The sequence below is a fragment of the Perca fluviatilis genome, chromosome 2 (genome assembly GCF_010015445.1).
Source record: "Perca fluviatilis chromosome 2, GENO_Pfluv_1.0, whole genome shotgun sequence".
Taxonomy (NCBI): domain Eukaryota; kingdom Metazoa; phylum Chordata; class Actinopteri; order Perciformes; family Percidae; genus Perca; species Perca fluviatilis.
In genome coordinates, this window is record NC_053113.1 from 46079357 (window position 1) to 46097814 (window position 18458).

General features: G+C 38.6%; 1 protein-coding gene across 2 annotated transcripts in view; it reads left to right on the forward strand.

The window, feature by feature from the left end:
• Positions 1 to 57: 57 nt before the first annotated feature.
• LOC120545790 (B-cadherin-like) overlaps positions 58 to 18458 on the forward strand; it is a 33570-nt gene continuing 15169 nt past the window's right edge. The window contains exons 1-6 of one of the 2 annotated variants that reach the window (XM_039780379.1): positions 58 to 332; positions 5121 to 5231; positions 6884 to 7039; positions 14361 to 14505; positions 15683 to 15855; positions 16414 to 16542. In XM_039780379.1, the coding sequence (XP_039636313.1) occupies positions 282 to 332; positions 5121 to 5231; positions 6884 to 7039; positions 14361 to 14505; positions 15683 to 15855; positions 16414 to 16542 (765 nt within the window). In that variant the 5' untranslated portion in view covers positions 58 to 281. The remainder of the gene's footprint in view (positions 333 to 5120; positions 5232 to 6883; positions 7040 to 14360; positions 14506 to 15682; positions 15856 to 16413; positions 16543 to 18458) is intronic. The other variant, XM_039780388.1, reaches the window with a different exon arrangement.

Here is an 18458-nt window from a genome sequence, read left to right on the forward strand (position 1 = left end):
AGAGAGAGAAAGAGAGAGAGCAGAGTTTAAAGTTGTAGAATGCTGATCACTTAGCTCAGATACAGCTCATTGCTGGTTAATAAGAACGCTGTTGCTCTGTTGTACATCTGTTACCCACTTTAGGAATAGGAAGTAACAGAAACTGCGGGTATCCATCTCTCTCACCTTCAGGAGAGAAGACAAAGAAGCCACGACGAAACTTTGCAAAGGAATATACTTATAGTTCATTTGGCAGTTCAGTTTTTTGGTTTCCTTTTATTGTTTTTATTATTTAGAGACAGATGGGGACCACTGGGCTCGCGGTTGTGGGCATTTTACTCGCCATTTTACAGGTGAGTAAAAAAATAAATACAGAAACTGCAGTTTTATTTTAGTTCACAGTCACATTTTAAATAATGGTGCTTAGCAAAAGCACATTCAGAAATGTAAACAAAGCATCATTACTGTCAGTGTACTATATTATTGCCTCATACAGGCTAACCCTCCCTTTCTCTTTTATTTGGTAACACTGAAATTGCAATCAATTGCTATCATATCTGATTAAAATCCCACGGAAAAGGGAGTATCTAACTAAGTATCTACCAGCCAGTGTGGGAAAGATTGAGTAATGAGCGAGCCAGAGAGGGAGCAGCTCAGGACACTCAAAACACTGTTGTGGATTTTCTTGGTTGATTTGTCAAATCAAAGAATCTTCAGGGAGAACGGATGGTGCAATAATAGATCTTTATTCAATCGAAAGATCCTGAAGAAAAATGATTGCCCTTCCTTCAGCAGTTGTTCCTTTAAGGGACAAGGGCTACCAACCCTGCTCCGTTGACCGAAAGTTCTTGCAGATGGGGTTGAGACCATGTACAATGTGGGGGGAGGAGTGCTCACGTTAGGCTCTCCTTATTGACTATCACTACGCAGCATTTTCCTCACCAATGTACGTTGTAATGTCTTTAGCAAACAGAATGGATGAACTTCGGCTGGGGATCTCCATTCATAAATGGATTATGGATTGCAACATCATGATTTTCACGGAAACATGGTAACAACAGTGCCGTGCAACAGCATGTAAATGTTTCGTCATGGTTGACTTACCTCGGTGTGAAGCCACGAAAACGAGAAACTACGATTGTAGATGACATTTCCCATAGAGTTGACTAATCACTCACAGACCCTCCGTTTATCCCTCCTCGTTTTCAACATGAATTCAAAAAAATATCGTCACATTTGCAGGTCACACATGTGTGAGCAACTTTGTAAAAGCTACATGCGAGTAGTTTTTACAACTACTTGCAAAATGCCATTTGGTCGCAGTCTGGAGCCCTGATTTCTTTAGCAAACAAAATAGATGAACATCGGCTGCGGATCATCACTCTTAAATGGATTATGGACTGCAATATCATTATTTCCCCAGAAAAATGGTAATGACAGCGCCGTGCAACAGCATATAAATGTTTCTTCATGGTTGACTTAATAGACAATGAGTGTGCACAGCATTATTTATTTAATATTGGGATGTGGGATTGCTCAAAATGATAACAGAAACACAATGCATATTTGGTTCACTTTCTGGATCAAATCAACATAACCAGCAAAAACAGTGGACACACAGATATGTCCCCTGTTCCTGAAACACTTTCCCTGGCGCCTAACCTGGGATCTTAGCTCCAATCTGTTCCACCTGACTAGTGGCCATTCAATATTTGGTAACACTTTATTTGAAAGGGGTGTTCATAAGACTGACATGACACTGTCATTATTATGACATGAAATCTGTCATGAACATGAAGGAGTCATTTGAGTGTTTTTTTATGACACTTTTAATGCAAAGTTAGCATTGTCTGACATGTCTTTGTCATGACAACTTGACTTTAGCGAAGACAACAATCGTTAACACTTTACTTGAAGGTATCTACATAAGAGTGACATGACACCTTCATGAACATGATTATGTAGATACCTTCAAGTAAAGTGTAACCCAACAATCTCTGTTATGACAACTTGACATTAAACTAGAAAACATAACCTGTCGATGTCATTGTAATGACAACTTGACATTAACCTAGATAACATAACCATAAATATGTCATGACAATGAAAAATTTTCATGACACAATTATAATGCTCTCACGACAGCCAATGTAAAAAACAACCTCTTAATGACAGTTTAATGTAATGTTAACACATAAAGCTAAATAGTTTAGTAAAGTTTGATAATTGGGCTTGTCATGACATATTTATGACAAGTTATGATGTCTAGGTTAATGTCAAGTTGTTGTTAGAAAGACATCAAGGACAATGCTAACTTTGCATTAAAAGGGTCATAATTTACCAAATGACACTTTATGACAACAGTCATGAATTCTTAAAATGACTCCTTCATGTTCACGACAGGTGTCATGTCATCATAATGACGGTGTCATGTCAGTCTTACGCCCACCCCTTCAAATAAAGTGTTACCCAATAGTTTAGAACTCCTGAAACTAAACAGTAGTGGCTGGCTTCCTAAATAAAATTTAAATAAAATAGAAATGCGACACAAATTAATGCATTTGTCAAACCATAGTTTCCATAGTTACCTCATATTAACTACGAAAGTGCATTAACACCTACAAGATATACATTCATAAACAAAATTAATTTAGCCTGCTGGGTCTGTAACACGTTCATTAACCAATTACAAGCTTTAACCCGCCCCCTGACTTTTGATGACTGAAGTTGACAGATATATTTTGTATCCTGCAGCAAGTTACGCTATGGATAAATGAAAGTATAAATAAAAGAATACAAGTTTAATTTTTTATGAATTTTTATAAATTAATAAAGAATGTTCTTAAAGTTTAAGTTAAAGTATAACAGTATAAATAAAAGTGTAAATGTATAATAGAAATATAAAAGTATAAAGGATTGTAAATAAATATATACACATTTAGACATTTCATTAAATAATTATACATTTATTTATGTATTGATTTATTTAGCTATGGCCCTTTGTCATGTGTCAACACACAAGGCAGATGAAAATGCCTTTTTAGGGGTCCAAGCCCGAGGGGGTACCAGTGGTGCTGGGAACCCTATTGTAATCGCAGTTCATTTTATTTTTCCGTCGATAAAAGTGTCAGTACAGCCTAAACTGTGCATGGTGGGTGTAAAGTTGTTCGGTCTGATACCGTAACTACTGAGGTGGTTTTAACCCGGAGTGACCTGGCTGACGCGCTGATGTTAACATGCTGTGTAGCGTTCAAGAATCTTCTGACGATGTTGCATTGCAGAATAACAATATATTTATTTGGTAAATCGTGCAGCATGAAATCAGCGATAAATCCATAAACAATTAGACAACCTTAGAACAAAGGCTTTGGCGCCAATGCACTCCAGCATCACAGCATTCGGTGTCACAGCGTTAGCGGTCAAAAACCATTTGCCCTTTCCGGGCCAAACACCTGCCAGCTACAATTTGGAGCTCACCTTTATAACCTCGCCCCAGGTAATACCACAGTGACACCCAATGTACATACAAGAAACCACACCCAAAGTCTGAACACTTGAAACAACATATTTGGCTCCTACAGTGGGGCTGTGCAATTTTCAAGACTGGACCAGAACCCTGCAAGGACCTGGGACATAAAAAAATCACATATGTCTGCCACCAGGTGGTGCTATAGCAGAAGAAAACGTGTTTTGCACTATAACTCCCATACATCGCACATTTAAAAATGATATCCAAGCATCACTGAATGGAACTGAATCTCCTGATATAGGCCACGCCCATTTCCGCTTAGACTTTTATAACAGTTAAATTGCGATTTATCGTAAACCTACTTTTTCGAAGTCCTCCTAGGCTGTGCGTCCGATCTGCATGAACGGAGCTGACAAAAACATAACAAAAGAATTTTGATTTATTTTATTTTTTTCAGAAATGCGGAAATAATGTACAAACAAATTTCTGTAGCTAACTACGAAAACACTAACTTTTGCATATCTTGGCCAAATTAAATGCTATCAACAGAAACCTTAAGAATCTTGTTTGGCATGATCCTCTGAGGCTCTTTATCAAATTTGGTGAAGATTGGCCCATAGGGGGCACTACAAGTACAAAATGTTTATATCTCATCAACAATTTTAAGGATACCATCTAGAGCCACTCCTGAGGCCACGCCTACAATGATGTACTGATTTCTCGAAGTGGGCTTGGCCAATTGGAACCATGTTAGGGTTCACATTTTAAACTTCAACGCACGGTAATGGTCAGCGCTCACCGGAAAATTGCTTCTAATAGCCTTCACTGGTCTCCATCCAGTGCAACGGGATCTGTCGGTCCATATAATGTCTATGGTTTCTCCCCTCCACTTCCTCGTTACACTTTGAACTCAAATGTGATTGGCTCATTCACAAAACTTTCACAAATAAAATAAATTCACAAAACATTTGTGTAACTCTTCCTATTCTTACAGGCATTTTAAAAGCATTTCACAGACATTATTACACAACAAATATTTAACATTTTAAATGCTGTATTCAGTAAAACATGAACATTACCCAATATGCATTTCTCTCTTTGAGCAAATAATAACTTCATTGCTGGTCAATAAATCTTAACTTTTTAACCTTAAATTATATTTATTAAACTATAAAATTATTTATTCAAACTTGTATATCTTATATTAATGAATACATTTCAACAGGGTTACAGTGAGAAAGACCAGTGGGTTTTACCATTATGTTAACATTTTGAGAAAGTTTTTTACATGTGCGAATTATAGTTTTTACAGCATTGTTTTTTAGAACCCTGTTTCAGGGTTTTAATAGTTAATAGACAGAGAGCAACACTTTTGATAATTGATTCAATTGATTCATGTTTCAATGTTTTTTGACTTTTTTGAGACCAAACTAAATGATCAGTCGAAAAATATTAATTGAGAGATAAATTAATAATGCAAATATGTGTTAGTTGCCCATCCTGAATGGACCCTATGACTCATTGTGTCTTTTTAGTTCATCTACCTCCGTTGTGAATTACACTAGTGTGTATTCAGTTTCCTCATAATCAGACTGAAAACGTTTTCTTGTAGCCTGCACATTTTCTGTACATCTGGATTATTAGGGATTAAAAGGCTGTTTTCCTCTCGTAGGTCTCTGCTTTTGAGGGTGAGGGGCTGAGGAGGAGGAAGAGAGAATGGGTTATCCCTCCCATCTCTGTTGTTGAGAATGACCGAGGACCCTACCCTCTAAAACTATCTCAAGTAAGAGGAAATAAAGCCCCTCGTACTCATTGGTACTGAACTGTATTTAATATTTGTTTCTGAAAAAGATGACTCCATGTTGGTTTCTACTGCAGTCATTGAGCTCGGATTTTAAATTACAGTTTTTTTCGATTGCTAGACAACAGTGGGCACAACTGGAGCCACGTGTGCAAAACTCTTACTCCAGTCTGCACAGCAGCAGTTCATGTGGATCAAACTCTAGTTCCTTTTTCATTGCTTGAACACAGTTTTCAAAACTCTACACACTTATCCCATGACTTTAACCACAACCTGCCCAACACTGTCGATCTACAGCACTTTGTTTAAATGCTAACACACTGCTGTCAAAACTGTTAACCACACTCTCAAAACAGAATGGACTTCAGTCTGGTGCATTTCAAACACTGCTGATTGCAATGGTCTCTTGTTTTATACTTGTTAGTGAACACATAGTGTATATACAGCATATAGGGAAAGCTCATGCAGCTTTATTTGGAATTAAAGAAACACCAAATAAGAATGAAACAGTTATACACTGTACCTATTCACTGTTTTGACAGTATTCACTGTTTTGACAGTGAACAGCTAAAAGAGCAAAGATACCATTATGTCCAGGTACAATACCAAGATGTCTGAGGTTACATACACAGTTATACAAAATGTGTTTTTCACAAAGTAATGGAGGTGGAAGCAATGGAAACACATTCGGTCATTTGTATTCATAGATGATGCAGGCGCATGGCAAGCCAGGACATTCAATGTTCTTTGTTATTACGTACCTTTAGTTTTAAAAATGTTTTTCCAGTCATTACATAAACAACTACAGGTAAATAAAATGATATATCTATTGAAGCAAACAGATTTTTATTCATTTTTGTTTCCTACAAAAACTGGTATGTTATAAAATAAAAATGTTCCGTGAAAGAATTTCACTCTTTTCTTTAAAGAAGCTATCGATTAGTGTGAAGTCACTTACTGTAAATTACTCAAACTGTAAAGATGGAAAGTTTGTAATTTCTGTATTGGTGTTCAATGCTAGTGTTTTTACTCTTACTCTCAGGTGGTGTCAACTGTTTAGCTCAGGTGACTTTTGGTAATGCAGATTGTAGTTAGAGTTTTGCACATGTGGGTTCAGTTGTGACCAATGTCGTTTAGCACTCGAAAAAAAAAAAAAAACTATTATTTTGGGTATGTATTACCTGTACATGTATTTATTTATTTATTTATTTTAATTTCTTATTTACTGTACATTCAAATATAGCTTTCAATGTTCTTGCCTGCATCTCTCCCAACTCCTCCCTAAATGAAACCATTACACTTATTTAACCATTAACTTTTGTGAATTACCTTGTTTTCTTGGTCTTACTAAGTTGCTTTTTAATGACAAGTGTTTTCATCCTGTCATCAGGAGAAATGAAAATGTTTTCAATTGTGATAATGAAAGAGCATAGTTGTTCTCACCATGGCTGATATGACTATATGATATGATTAACAGAGCTGTTATCCAGAGAGATCACAAAAACAATTGACTTGTGATCTTGATAACAGCATGAAGAATATTGTAACCAGGCCACTCCCAGTTTCTCTACCTAAAAAATGTAAAAACTGGTTGGTAAAATTGGTATAACTCAGGCCTGTGGTGTTTTGTCCAGATCCGTTCTAATGAAGATAAAGTGAAGAACATCTCCTACAGCATCACTGGTCCAGCAGCTGATCAGCCTCCTGTTGGCCTTTTCACCATGGACAGAAACAATGGTATTCTGTATCTCAATCAACCACTGGACAGAGAGGAGAAAGACAGCTACATGGTAAGCATCCTCTCTGATGTTAGTGCTACAAATATGCTTTTGTTAAATTTTCAGGATGACGCAGGGAGTTATCCTAATACATTTTGTACTTCCTTTGCCTTCAGAATTCATTAGTTTTAAATATTAGTTTCCAGCGCGTCTTTAAAGCTAAACTTTACCCAAAATGTATACTCTTGGTACCAAACATGGTTAACTTTAATTCAATCAACAACAAAAAAATCAAAAATGTAATATTCTCACCTAAAAGGCAAATATCCAAAGAAGCTTCTCACGCCCCACCTGCAAGAAAATCCATTTCTCTGCTGCCCTTCCATGCTCTGTATGTTACAAAAACTTGCAAAAAAAATATTTGCTAAATAATGGCTAAATGCATTTTTATGTCACATTTTTGTGCTCATCATACATGAGGGTAACAGGCTCATGCCTGTGAATTCATATAATTCTATAACTAAATTTCTTGCATTACTCCTTCATATTTATATTTTCCTCAGTTTATTCAACGTTCAGATGCCAGGATTATTGTTAAATTACATAAAAATATCTGGCTCTCAGAAAAAAAGTTCAAAGGCTCAACTGAGAACATGGTGACACACATTCACGTTTTGGTCAATAACAGGATTACTTGAATCAGTATGTATCTTTCTGTATAATCCATGCCCAATCATCTCCATCATCTCTTGCAAGTACAGTATTAAAATACAAATGTGTTTGTCATATGCAGTTTCAAGCACATGCAGTAGCAGAAGGTTCAGGAAATGCTGAGGCCCCTATGGATATTATAGTGAAAGTAATTGACCAGAACGACAACAAACCTACTTTCGCTCAAGACATCTTTCTGGGAGAAGTTCCTGAGGCCTCACCAACAGGTACTGTTAGTGGATCTCATTTAATCCTGAAAAAGATGTATGTCAGAGTTCTACAGTATGTTTCCCTTTTACAAGACAAATCAGAAGGATAGGACTTTTACTGTTTGACCTTTCACTTTGATATACAGTAGTAAAATCCAAGACCTGCTCCAGCACATTGGGGGAAATACTACTCAGTGGATGTGCTAGGGCTCAATGGGACTTTTTTTGTTACCTAGTCTGGCACTGGCAGAACTTCCTACATAGCGCTGCGAAGGAGGGTCTGGCTAGTCCACACAGCATTCTGCGATGGGAGAAAAAGTTTTGTGGTTTATTGGCATTTCTTTAAAATAATCATAATCGTCTTGGGCGGTGTTAAGCGCCGGATGGAGCGACGGTGGCTCTGCAAAATAGCCTCGGGAAGGAACTTGTTTTGGTGGAACGTGTGTATGTTCAAAAGTTGTTTTAGTTATGCAACAGAAAACTCGGATTGGACAGATAGTCTAGCTAGCTGTCTGGATTTACCCTGCAGAGATCTGAGGAGCAGTTAACCATAGTCCTCACAAATCCACCGGAGGTTAGAACGCCAACACAAAGAAAGAGGAAGGTAACGGACATCCGGTGGAATTTCCAGCGGCACTGGAGGAATCTTGTGGATATAGACTACCTGTTATCCCACAAAATAATGTAGTTTCAAAGTTTAAACAAATTTTCTAGTTGAAAGTATAGGGGTCTAGGCCAATGGTGTGTCCAAAAAAATATTAATTATATAAACATTAGTGTGCTGCCACTGAAGTGAGCACACATTTTAAGCTAAATCTGATGGCAGAAAAAACTTTTGACTCTTTGTTATCTTGGACATTACTCGTATATGGTAGTTGTCTAAATCTACCTTTGTTTTCTGTTTGCGCAATGCATTAAAGTAGTTAGCCTTAATAAGCAATCATAGATTGTACTCTACTTTTAACATCTAAGGTGGGGTATGACAAAACTACAAAATGATTTAACTGACACCCTAACCCTACACATACCATGATCACCAGATGCATTGTTAGGTTGGAAATAAAACTAACATACTGTTAGTCCTGTATGGCCCAGCTTTATTTTGTAAATCCCCTCTCTTATGGAGTGCTCTGAATACTTTGAGAAGTCTGTTCTTAGTCTTCCCTTCTGACTTCCATCTCTCCAGGTTTTGAGGTGATTAAGGTTGTGGCCACAGATATTGACCAGCCTGACACAGACAACTCAGATATCCGCTACCGTCTTATGAGCCAGGAGCCAATGTTGCCCAGTGACTTCCTGTTTGTCATCAACCCAGTCACGGGAGTCATCAGAGTCAATGCCAGTGGGCTAGACAGAGAGGTGAGATTTCTAAAACAAATTGCACTTGTTTTTGCATGCTTTCACCCTATTGAAATGAAAAAGATAAAACTTCCGTTTTCATTAGTGTACTGTGTCCGTCTCTGTGCGGTGTGCTGAGAGACACTGGTAGAGTGGTGGAAAGTCTCAGAGATAAGAGCAGACGTAGTAACGTTGCTCGTGAAGCCACGTCTGTAAAATGATTTGAATGAAATGTTGTTTTTTGGGGCAACTGGCTGATTGTATATGGCCCAATGTACAGTATGATGGACCCTGTGTTGTTTCAGCAGATTGCAGTACAGTGAATGAAAAAAAAAACATGTATTAATAGGTTCCATAAAGTGTATGAAGTGAATATGAAATTTGTAAAGGTTTAAAAAAAAATCTGTAAATTAAGCATGTGATCTGTTTTCACTCCGCCCATTAAAGAATCACAATCAAAAATCATTAAAATCCAATCGATACCCAACCTTTTCACTGAGCTCTTCCACCGCAAATGACCACAACATGTTTAAGCCTTCCAGTTGATGAGTTAAACTTCTTGTGTGTCTTCTCTAACAGAAATACCCCATGTATACTCTGGTGGTACAAGCAGCAGACATGGCGGGAGATGGATTGACTGGAGAAGCAAAAGTAATCCTAATTGTCACAGATCGCAACGACAATGCTCCGGCCTCTACTCGCGGCCGGTAAGTACAACATACTTTTGACTGGAAATTCACTATTGGCTAAACACTCTCCAGAAGAGAAGTTCTCCAATCATAGCTTAGCAACCATAACGAGGCACAGCAGATCTATCACTAACCCTTATATGATTGGTCATCTGCTCCAGGTAAGCAGGACTGGATTTTTTTTTCAGCTACTGCAGTGTAAACATTGTTGCAACAAAGTGCTGCTTCGTTCCATTACAATCTAACTTTAGCCTACTGCTAACTATTAATTAGCTGCATGCGAACGCCAGATACGTGGCCAATGCTGGACATTTCTCCCCACTTCGGTCACATTACTGCTGGGACATGTCCGTTGTGTAGCATTTGTTTATGAAGCCTATTATTTATGATTTTTCACGGTACAATGTCCTGCTATATACTCCGCTGCAGTAGCTCCAGCTGCTACTAGTGAAACAAAACTGGATCGCAGCGGAGATCAGTATTGCCAACTCTTTTCCAATTAAAGTAGCTAGCACTAGCTCCAAAAGTTACTAAAAGTAGCTAGATGACGTCATATGCTCATTTGCGTATTTGTGACGCCATTACGCAATCATTTGCATAAAGCTTAGTGGTTGTGTCAGCAAGGTAAATAAAAAGAAATAGAAATCTTTAGCCAAATAATCCCAAACTCACTACTGGAATTTATATTAAATTATAATTATTACTTAGGTAGATTGGCTTGCCCAGGGCCAGGCCAGCTCAGCAGTGTCTTTCTCCTTATTACATTACATGTCATTTAGCTGACGTTTTTATCTAAAGAAACTTACAATTGCTATACATGCTATATACTACAGGTCGAATGCCTCTGGAGCAACTATGGGTTGAGCTTCTTGCTCAGGGCCTGCTCCTCAGTCACAGAACAGAAGAGAGAGGTGACTGTTTTGGCGGCCACAAGAGAGAAAGACCTTGTGTGCTCGCCCGGATAATACTGGCGTCTTTTCTACAGAAAGTTGCTGTTTTCTACAGGAAGTCGCCAGATTTGTCGCTAGTCGCTTTTGTGAAAAAAAAGTCGCTAAGGGGGTCTGAAAAGTCTCTAAATCTCCGCTTAGTTGGCAACACTGGTGGAGATTCCAGGAAACACGCTGGCCAATCAGAGCAGACTGGGCTTTCTCGGGAGGGGGGTTTAAAGAGACAGGAGCTCCAGCAGAGTGTCTCATACAGAGGGTGAATACAGGGCGAGCAGCCAGGGGCAGTAGGAAACAGATAAAGTGTTTTTTTAAGCTTTAAAGCATGTAAACATATTCTAGTGCAAACACAAAAATACAATTATGAACCTGAAAATGCTATACAATAGTTCCTCTTTAAAGGTGCAATTTGTAATATATTTACGGTATTAAATCCAAAAAATGACCACAATGTGTCATCAGATATTAAGGAAACATGCTAAGCTGGAATACTATGTTTTCTGACAACAATGCTTAAGCCAGTATTTTCTCCTTTGAAATTTGTGTTATGGCCTGTGTGTTGGTATCAACTGCCCATTTTGACAGCCAGGCCGGGTTGCCAGATATACCTGTAAAAACACAAACCCAGCACGCTACAGCTGTAGTACAGCCATGGAAGCAGCAAACAAACGAATAGGATCAACGGAGATAGATAAAAAACCTTGGCATGTTTCTAACAGTTGCCTTACCAGAGACGTAACAAACTCTGGGTCAATATTGGAGATATATTTGAAAGATGGAGAGAGCTTAGAGCCCTACTGCTTTTCCATGCAAAATCAGCCTTTATGTGTCTGCTTAGATTTCACGCCTCTTTAAGACATATAAAGCTGACAAACAGTAATGTTAACTGTTTACACTCCCTTTTAACACAGACAGACAGACCTATATTACCAACAGTGGGCTATCAGCCTACACCGACCAAGTGTGGGCTTCTATTTCTGGCCTTCATGATCAAATATGGATTGTCATTGTAATTTCCCTGATTCAGCGTTTTAGGCCAATAAGAGTCCAGTTTCTAGTGGCTGTTGCACTGTAACTGTAATTAAATGTGCATGTTCTTTAAGAGTGCAACTGATCAACAGGTGCCCATTCTGGAAGTTCCCAAGTCGGGTGAGGGTCTGAGGAGGAGGAAGAGAGAATGGGTTATCCCTCCCCTCTCTGTCGTTGAGAATGACCGAGGACCCTACCCCCTAAAAGTATCTCTGGTAAGAGGAAATAAAGCCCCTCGTACTTGTTGGTACTGAACTGTATTTAATATGTTTTTCTGAAAAAGTTGACTCCATGTTGGTTTCTACTGCAGCCATTGAGCTCAGATTTTAAATTACAGTTTTTTTTTTGATTGCTAAACAGCTGGAGCCACGTGCAGAACTCTAACTACAGTCTGCACAGCAGCAGTTCATGTGAACCAAACTCTAGTTCCTTTTTCATTGCTTGAACACAGTTTTCAAAACTCTACACACTTATCCCATGACTTTGTTTAAATGCTAACACACTTCTGTCAAAACAGTGTATATACAGTATATAGGTAAAGTTCATAAAGCCTTATTTGTAATTAAAGAAACACCAAATAAGACTGAAAGAGTTATACACTGTACCGTTTGAGAGAAACAGTGAACAGGTAAAAGAGCAAAGATACCAATATGTCCAGGTAAGATGTCTGAGGTTACATACACAGTTATAAAAATGTTGAAAAAAACTTCCTTTACTGTAGTAAAACTGTGGACTTACTGTGAGGTGAAAGCAATGGAAACACCACAGTCATTTGTACTTTTAGATGATGCAGGTGCATGGCAAGCCAGGACATTCATTGTTCTTTGTTATTACGTACCTTTAGTTTAATTTTTTTTTCTTCCAGTCATTACATAAACTATTGCCTGTAATAGTTTATGTAATGACTGGAAGAAAAACAAATTCACGTGAAGAATTTCTTTAATGAAGCTATTGATTAATATGAAGTCACTTAAATTATTCAAACTGCAAAGATGAAAAGTTTGTATTTTCTGTATTGGTGTTTGATGCTAGTGTTTTTACTCTCAGTATGTTCTGAGTGACAGTGTGTGTTATCTAGATGAGGATTGTTCTGAGTGTTTGGCTGCGATGAGTTGTTTGTTAAGAGATGTGTTGCTGTGAATGAGTTTTGCAGGTGATGTGAACTGTGTAGTTCAGGTGACTGTTGGTAGTGCACACTGTAGTTAGAGTTTTGCACATGTGGGTTCAGTTGTGACCACTGTCGTTTAGCACTCAAAATTAATTATTATTTTTTTATTTCTTATTTACAGTATATTCAAATAGAGCTTTCAATTTTCTTGTCAACATCTCTCCCAACTCATCTCTAAATAAAACCATTAAACTTATTTAACTGTTTAACTTTATCAAAAAAGTTAATTACCTTGTTTTATTGGTCTTACTAAGTTGCTTGTTATCATCATGTCATCAGGAGAAATCTAAATGTTTTCAATTGAGATAATGAAAGAGCATAGTTGTTCTCACCATGGCTGATATGATTAACAGAGCTGTTATCCAGAGAGATCACAAAAATAATTGACTTGTGATTTTGATAACAACATGTCAAATATTGTAACCAGGTCACTCCCGGTTTCTCTACCTCAAAAATGTAAAAACAGTATAACTCAAATACTTTGGCATCGCATTCTTACTGTAGTAAAACATGTTTAAAAAATATTATAACTATTGTCGTAGTGATTGAGAGTGGTATAACTCAGGCCTGTGGTGTTTTGTCCAGGTCCGTTCTACTGCACATAGAGTGAAGAACATCTCCTACAGCATCACTGGTCCAGGAGCTGATCAGCCTCCTGTTGGCCTTTTCACCATGGACAGAAACAATGGTATTCTGTATCTCACACAACCACTGGACAGAGAGGAAAGAAGCAGCTACATGGTAAGCATCCTCTCTGATGTTAGTGCTACACTTGTGCTTTTGTTAAATTTTTTCAGGATCAGGCCAGGAGTCATTCTAACACACTTTGTACTCCAAAGAAGCTTCTCACACCCCACCTGCAAGAAAATCCATTTATCTGCTGCCCTTCCATGCTCTGTATGTTACAAAAACATATGGCTCAATTCATTTTTTGTCACATATTTTGTGCTCATCATACATCTGGGGAAGGGGGGGTGCATTTGAATTCATATAATTCTATAACTAAATTTCTTGCATAACTTGGTCATATTTAAATTCCCCTCAGTTTATTAAACGTTCAGATGCCAGGATTATTGTTAAATTACATAAAAGTATCTGGCTCTCAGAAACATGTAAGACTTTATGTAAGTTCAAAGGCTCTCACACAAGTTCAACTGAGAACATGGTGACACACATTCACGTTTTGGTCAATAACAGGATTACTTGAATCAGTATGTATCTTTCTGTATGATCCATACCCAATCATCTCCATTGAGTATTTTTGCAGGTACAGTATAAAAATACAAATGTGTTTGTCGTATGCAGGTTCAATTACATGCTGTTGCAGAAGGTTCAGGAAATGCTGAGGCCCCTATGGATATTATAGTGAAAGTAATTGACCAGAACGACAACAAACCTACTTTCGCTCAAGACATCTTTCTGGGAGAAGTTGCTGAGGCCTCACCAAGAGGTACTGTTAGTGGATCTCATTTAATCCTGAAAAAGATGTATGTCAGAGTTCAACAGTATGATTCCCTTTTACAAGACAAAACAGCAGGATAGGACTTCTACTGTTTGACCTTTTACTTTGATATAGTAAAATCCATGACCTGCTCCAGCACATTGGGGAAATACTACTCAGTGAATGTGCTAGTGCTGAATGGGACTTTTTAAAATTTTACCTGTTACCTAGTCTGGCCAGACCTTCCTCCACAGAGCTGACGGAGGAGGGTCTGGCTAGTCCCGCCACAGCATTCTCGCGATGGGAGAATGGAGATGGTTTATTGGCATTTCTTTAAAACAATCATCATCATCATCGTCTTGGGTGGTGCTAAGCGCCGGATGGAGCGACGTTGGCTCTGCAAAATAGCCTCGGGAAGGAACTTGTTTTGGTGGAGCGTGTGTATGTTCAAAAGTTGTTTTAGTTGTCCAACAGAAAACTCGGATTCGACAGATAGTCTAGCTAGCTGTCTGGATTTACCCTGCAGAGATCTGAGGAGCAGTTAACCATAGTCCTCAGAAATCCACCGAGGAGGTTAGAACGCCAACACAAAGAAAGAGGAAGGTAACGGACATCCGGTGGAATTTCCAGCGGCACTGGAGGAATCTTGTGGATATAGACTACCTGTTATCCCACAAAATAATGTAGTTTCAAAGTTTAAACAAATTTTCTAGTTGAAAGTATAAGGGTCTAGGCCAATGGTGTGTCCAAAAAATATTAATTATATAAACATTAGTGTGCTGCCACTGAAGTGAGCACACATTTTAAGCTAAATCTGATGGCAGAAACAACTTTTGACTCTTTGTTATCTAGGACATTACTCGTATATGGTAGTTGTCTAAATCTACCTTTGTTTTCTGTTTGCGCGCAATGCATTAAAGTAGTTAGCCTTAATAAGCAATCATAGATTGTACTCTACTTTTAACATCTAAGGTGGGGTATGACAAAACTACAAAATGATTTAACTGACACCCTAACCCTACACATACCATGATCACCAGATGCATTGTTAGGTTGGAAATAAAACTAACATACTGTTAGTCCTGTATGGCCCAGCTTTATTTTGTAAATCCCCTCTCTTATGGAGTGCTCTGAATACTTTGAGAAGTCTGTTCTTAGTCTTCCCTTCTGACTTCCATCTCTCCAGGTTTTGAGGTGATTAAGGTTGTGGCCACAGATATTGACCAGCCTGACACAGACAACTCAGATATCCGCTACCGTCTTATGAGCCAGGAGCCAATGTTGCCCAGTGACTTCCTGTTTGTCATCAACCCAGTCACGGGAGTCATCAGAGTCAATGCCAGTGGGCTAGACAGAGAGGTGAGATTTCTAAAACAAATTGCACTTGTTTTTGCATGCTTTCACCCTATTGAAATGAAAAAGATAAAACTTCCGTTTTCATTAGTGTACTGTGTCCGTCTCTGTGCGGTGTGCTGAGAGACACTGGTAGAGTGGTGGAAAGTCTCAGAGATAAGAGCAGACGTAGTAACGTTGCTCGTGAAGCCACGTCTGTAAAATGATTTGAATGAAATGTTGTTTTTTGGGGCAACTGGCTGATTGTATATGGCCCAATGTACAGTATGATGGACCCTGTGTTGTTTCAGCAGATTGCAGTACAGTGAATGAAAAAAAAAACATGTATTAATAGGTTCCATAAAGTGTATGAAGTGAATATGAAATTTGTAAAGGTTTAAAAAAAAATCTGTAAATTAAGCATGTGATCTGTTTTCACTCCGCCCATTAAAGAATCACAATCAAAAATCATTAAAATCCAATCGATACCCAACCTTTTCACTGAGCTCTTCCACCGCAAATGACCACAACATGTTTAAGCCTTCCAGTTGATGAGTTAAACTTCTTGTGTGTCTTCTCTAACAGAAATACCCCATGTATACTCTGGTGGTACAAGCAGCAGACATGGCGGGAGATGGATTGACTGGAGAAGCAAAAGTAATCCTAACTGTCACAGATCGCAACGACAATGCTCCGGCCTCTACTCAGCCGTCGGTAAGTACAACATACTTTTGACTGGAAATTCACTATTGGCTAAACACTCTCCAGAAGAGAAGTTCTCCAATCATAGCTTAGCAACCATAACGAGGCACAGCAGATCTATCACTAACCCTTATATGATTGGTCATCTGCTCCAGGTAAGCAGGACTGGATTTTTTTTTCAGCTACTGCAGTGTAAACATTGTTGCAACAAAGTGCTGCTTCGTTCCATTACAATCTAACTTTAGCCTACTGCTAACTATTAATTAGCTGCATGCGAACGCCAGATACGTGGCCAATGCTGGACATTTCTCCCCAATTCCGGGTCACATTACTGCTGGGACATGTCCGGTTGTGTAGCATTTGTTTATGAAGCCTATTATTTATGATTTTTCACGGTACAATGTCCTGCTATATACTCCGCTGCAGTAGCTCCAGCTGCTACTAGTGAAACAAAACTGGATCGCAGCGGAGATCAGTATTGCCAACTCTTTTCCAATTAAAGTAGCTAGCACTAGCTCCAAAAGTTACTAAAAGTAGCTAGATGACGTCATATGCTCATTTGCGTATTTGTGACGCCATTACGCAATCATTTGCATAAAGCTTAGTGGTTGTGTCAGCAAGGTAAATAAAAAGAAATAGAAATCTTTAGCCAAATAATCCCAAACTCACTACTGGAATTTATATTAAATTATAATTATTACTTAGGTAGATTGGCTTGCCCAGGGCCAGGCCAGCTCAGCAGTGTCTTTCTCCTTATTACATTACATGTCATTTAGCTGACGTTTTTATCTAAAGAAACTTACAATTGCTATACATGCTATATACTACAGGTCGAATGCCTCTGGAGCAACTATGGGTTGAGCTTCTTGCTCAGGGCCTGCTCCTCAGTCACAGAACAGAAGAGAGAGGTGACTGTTTTGGCGGCCACAAGAGAGAAAGACCTTGTGTGCTCGCCCGGATAATACTGGCGTCTTTTCTACAGAAAGTTGCTGTTTTCTACAGGAAGTCGCCAGATTTGTCGCTAGTCGCTTTTGTGAAAAAAAAGTCGCTAAGGGGGTCTGAAAAGTCTCTAAATCTCCGCTTAGTTGGCAACACTGGTGGAGATTCCAGGAAACACGCTGGCCAATCAGAGCAGACTGGGCTTTCTCGGGAGGGGGGTTTAAAGAGACAGGAGCTCCAGCAGAGTGTCTCATACAGAGGGTGAATACAGGTGCAGCAGCCAGGGGCAGTAGGAAACAGATAAAGTGTTTTTTTAAGCTTTAAAGCATGTAAACATATTCTAGTGCAAACACAAAAATACAATTATGAACCTGAAAATGCTATACAATAGTTCCTCTTTAAAGGTGCAATTTGTAATATATTTACGGTATTAAATCCAAAAAATGACCACAATGTGTCATCAGATATTAAGGAAACATGCTAAGCTGGAATACTATGTTTTCTGACAACAATGCTTAAGCCAGTATTTTCTCCTTTGAAATTTGTGTTATGGCCTGTGTGTTGGTATCAACTGCCCATTTTGACAGCCAGGCCGGGTTGCCAGATATACCTGTAAAAACACAAACCCAGCACGCTACAGCTGTAGTACAGCCATGGAAGCAGCAAACAAACGAATAGGATCAACGGAGATAGATAAAAAACCTTGGCATGTTTCTAACAGTTGCCTTACCAGAGACGTAACAAACTCTGGGTCAATATTGGAGATATATTTGAAAGATGGAGAGAGCTTAGAGCCCTACTGCTTTTCCATGCAAAATCAGCCTTTATGTGTCTGCTTAGATTTCCGTCGCCCCTCTTTAAGACATATAAAGCTGACAAACAGTAATGTTAACTGTTTACACTCCTTTAACACAGACAGACAGACCTATATTACCAACAGTGGGCTATCAGCCTACACCGACCAAGTGTGGGCTTCTATTTCTGGCCTT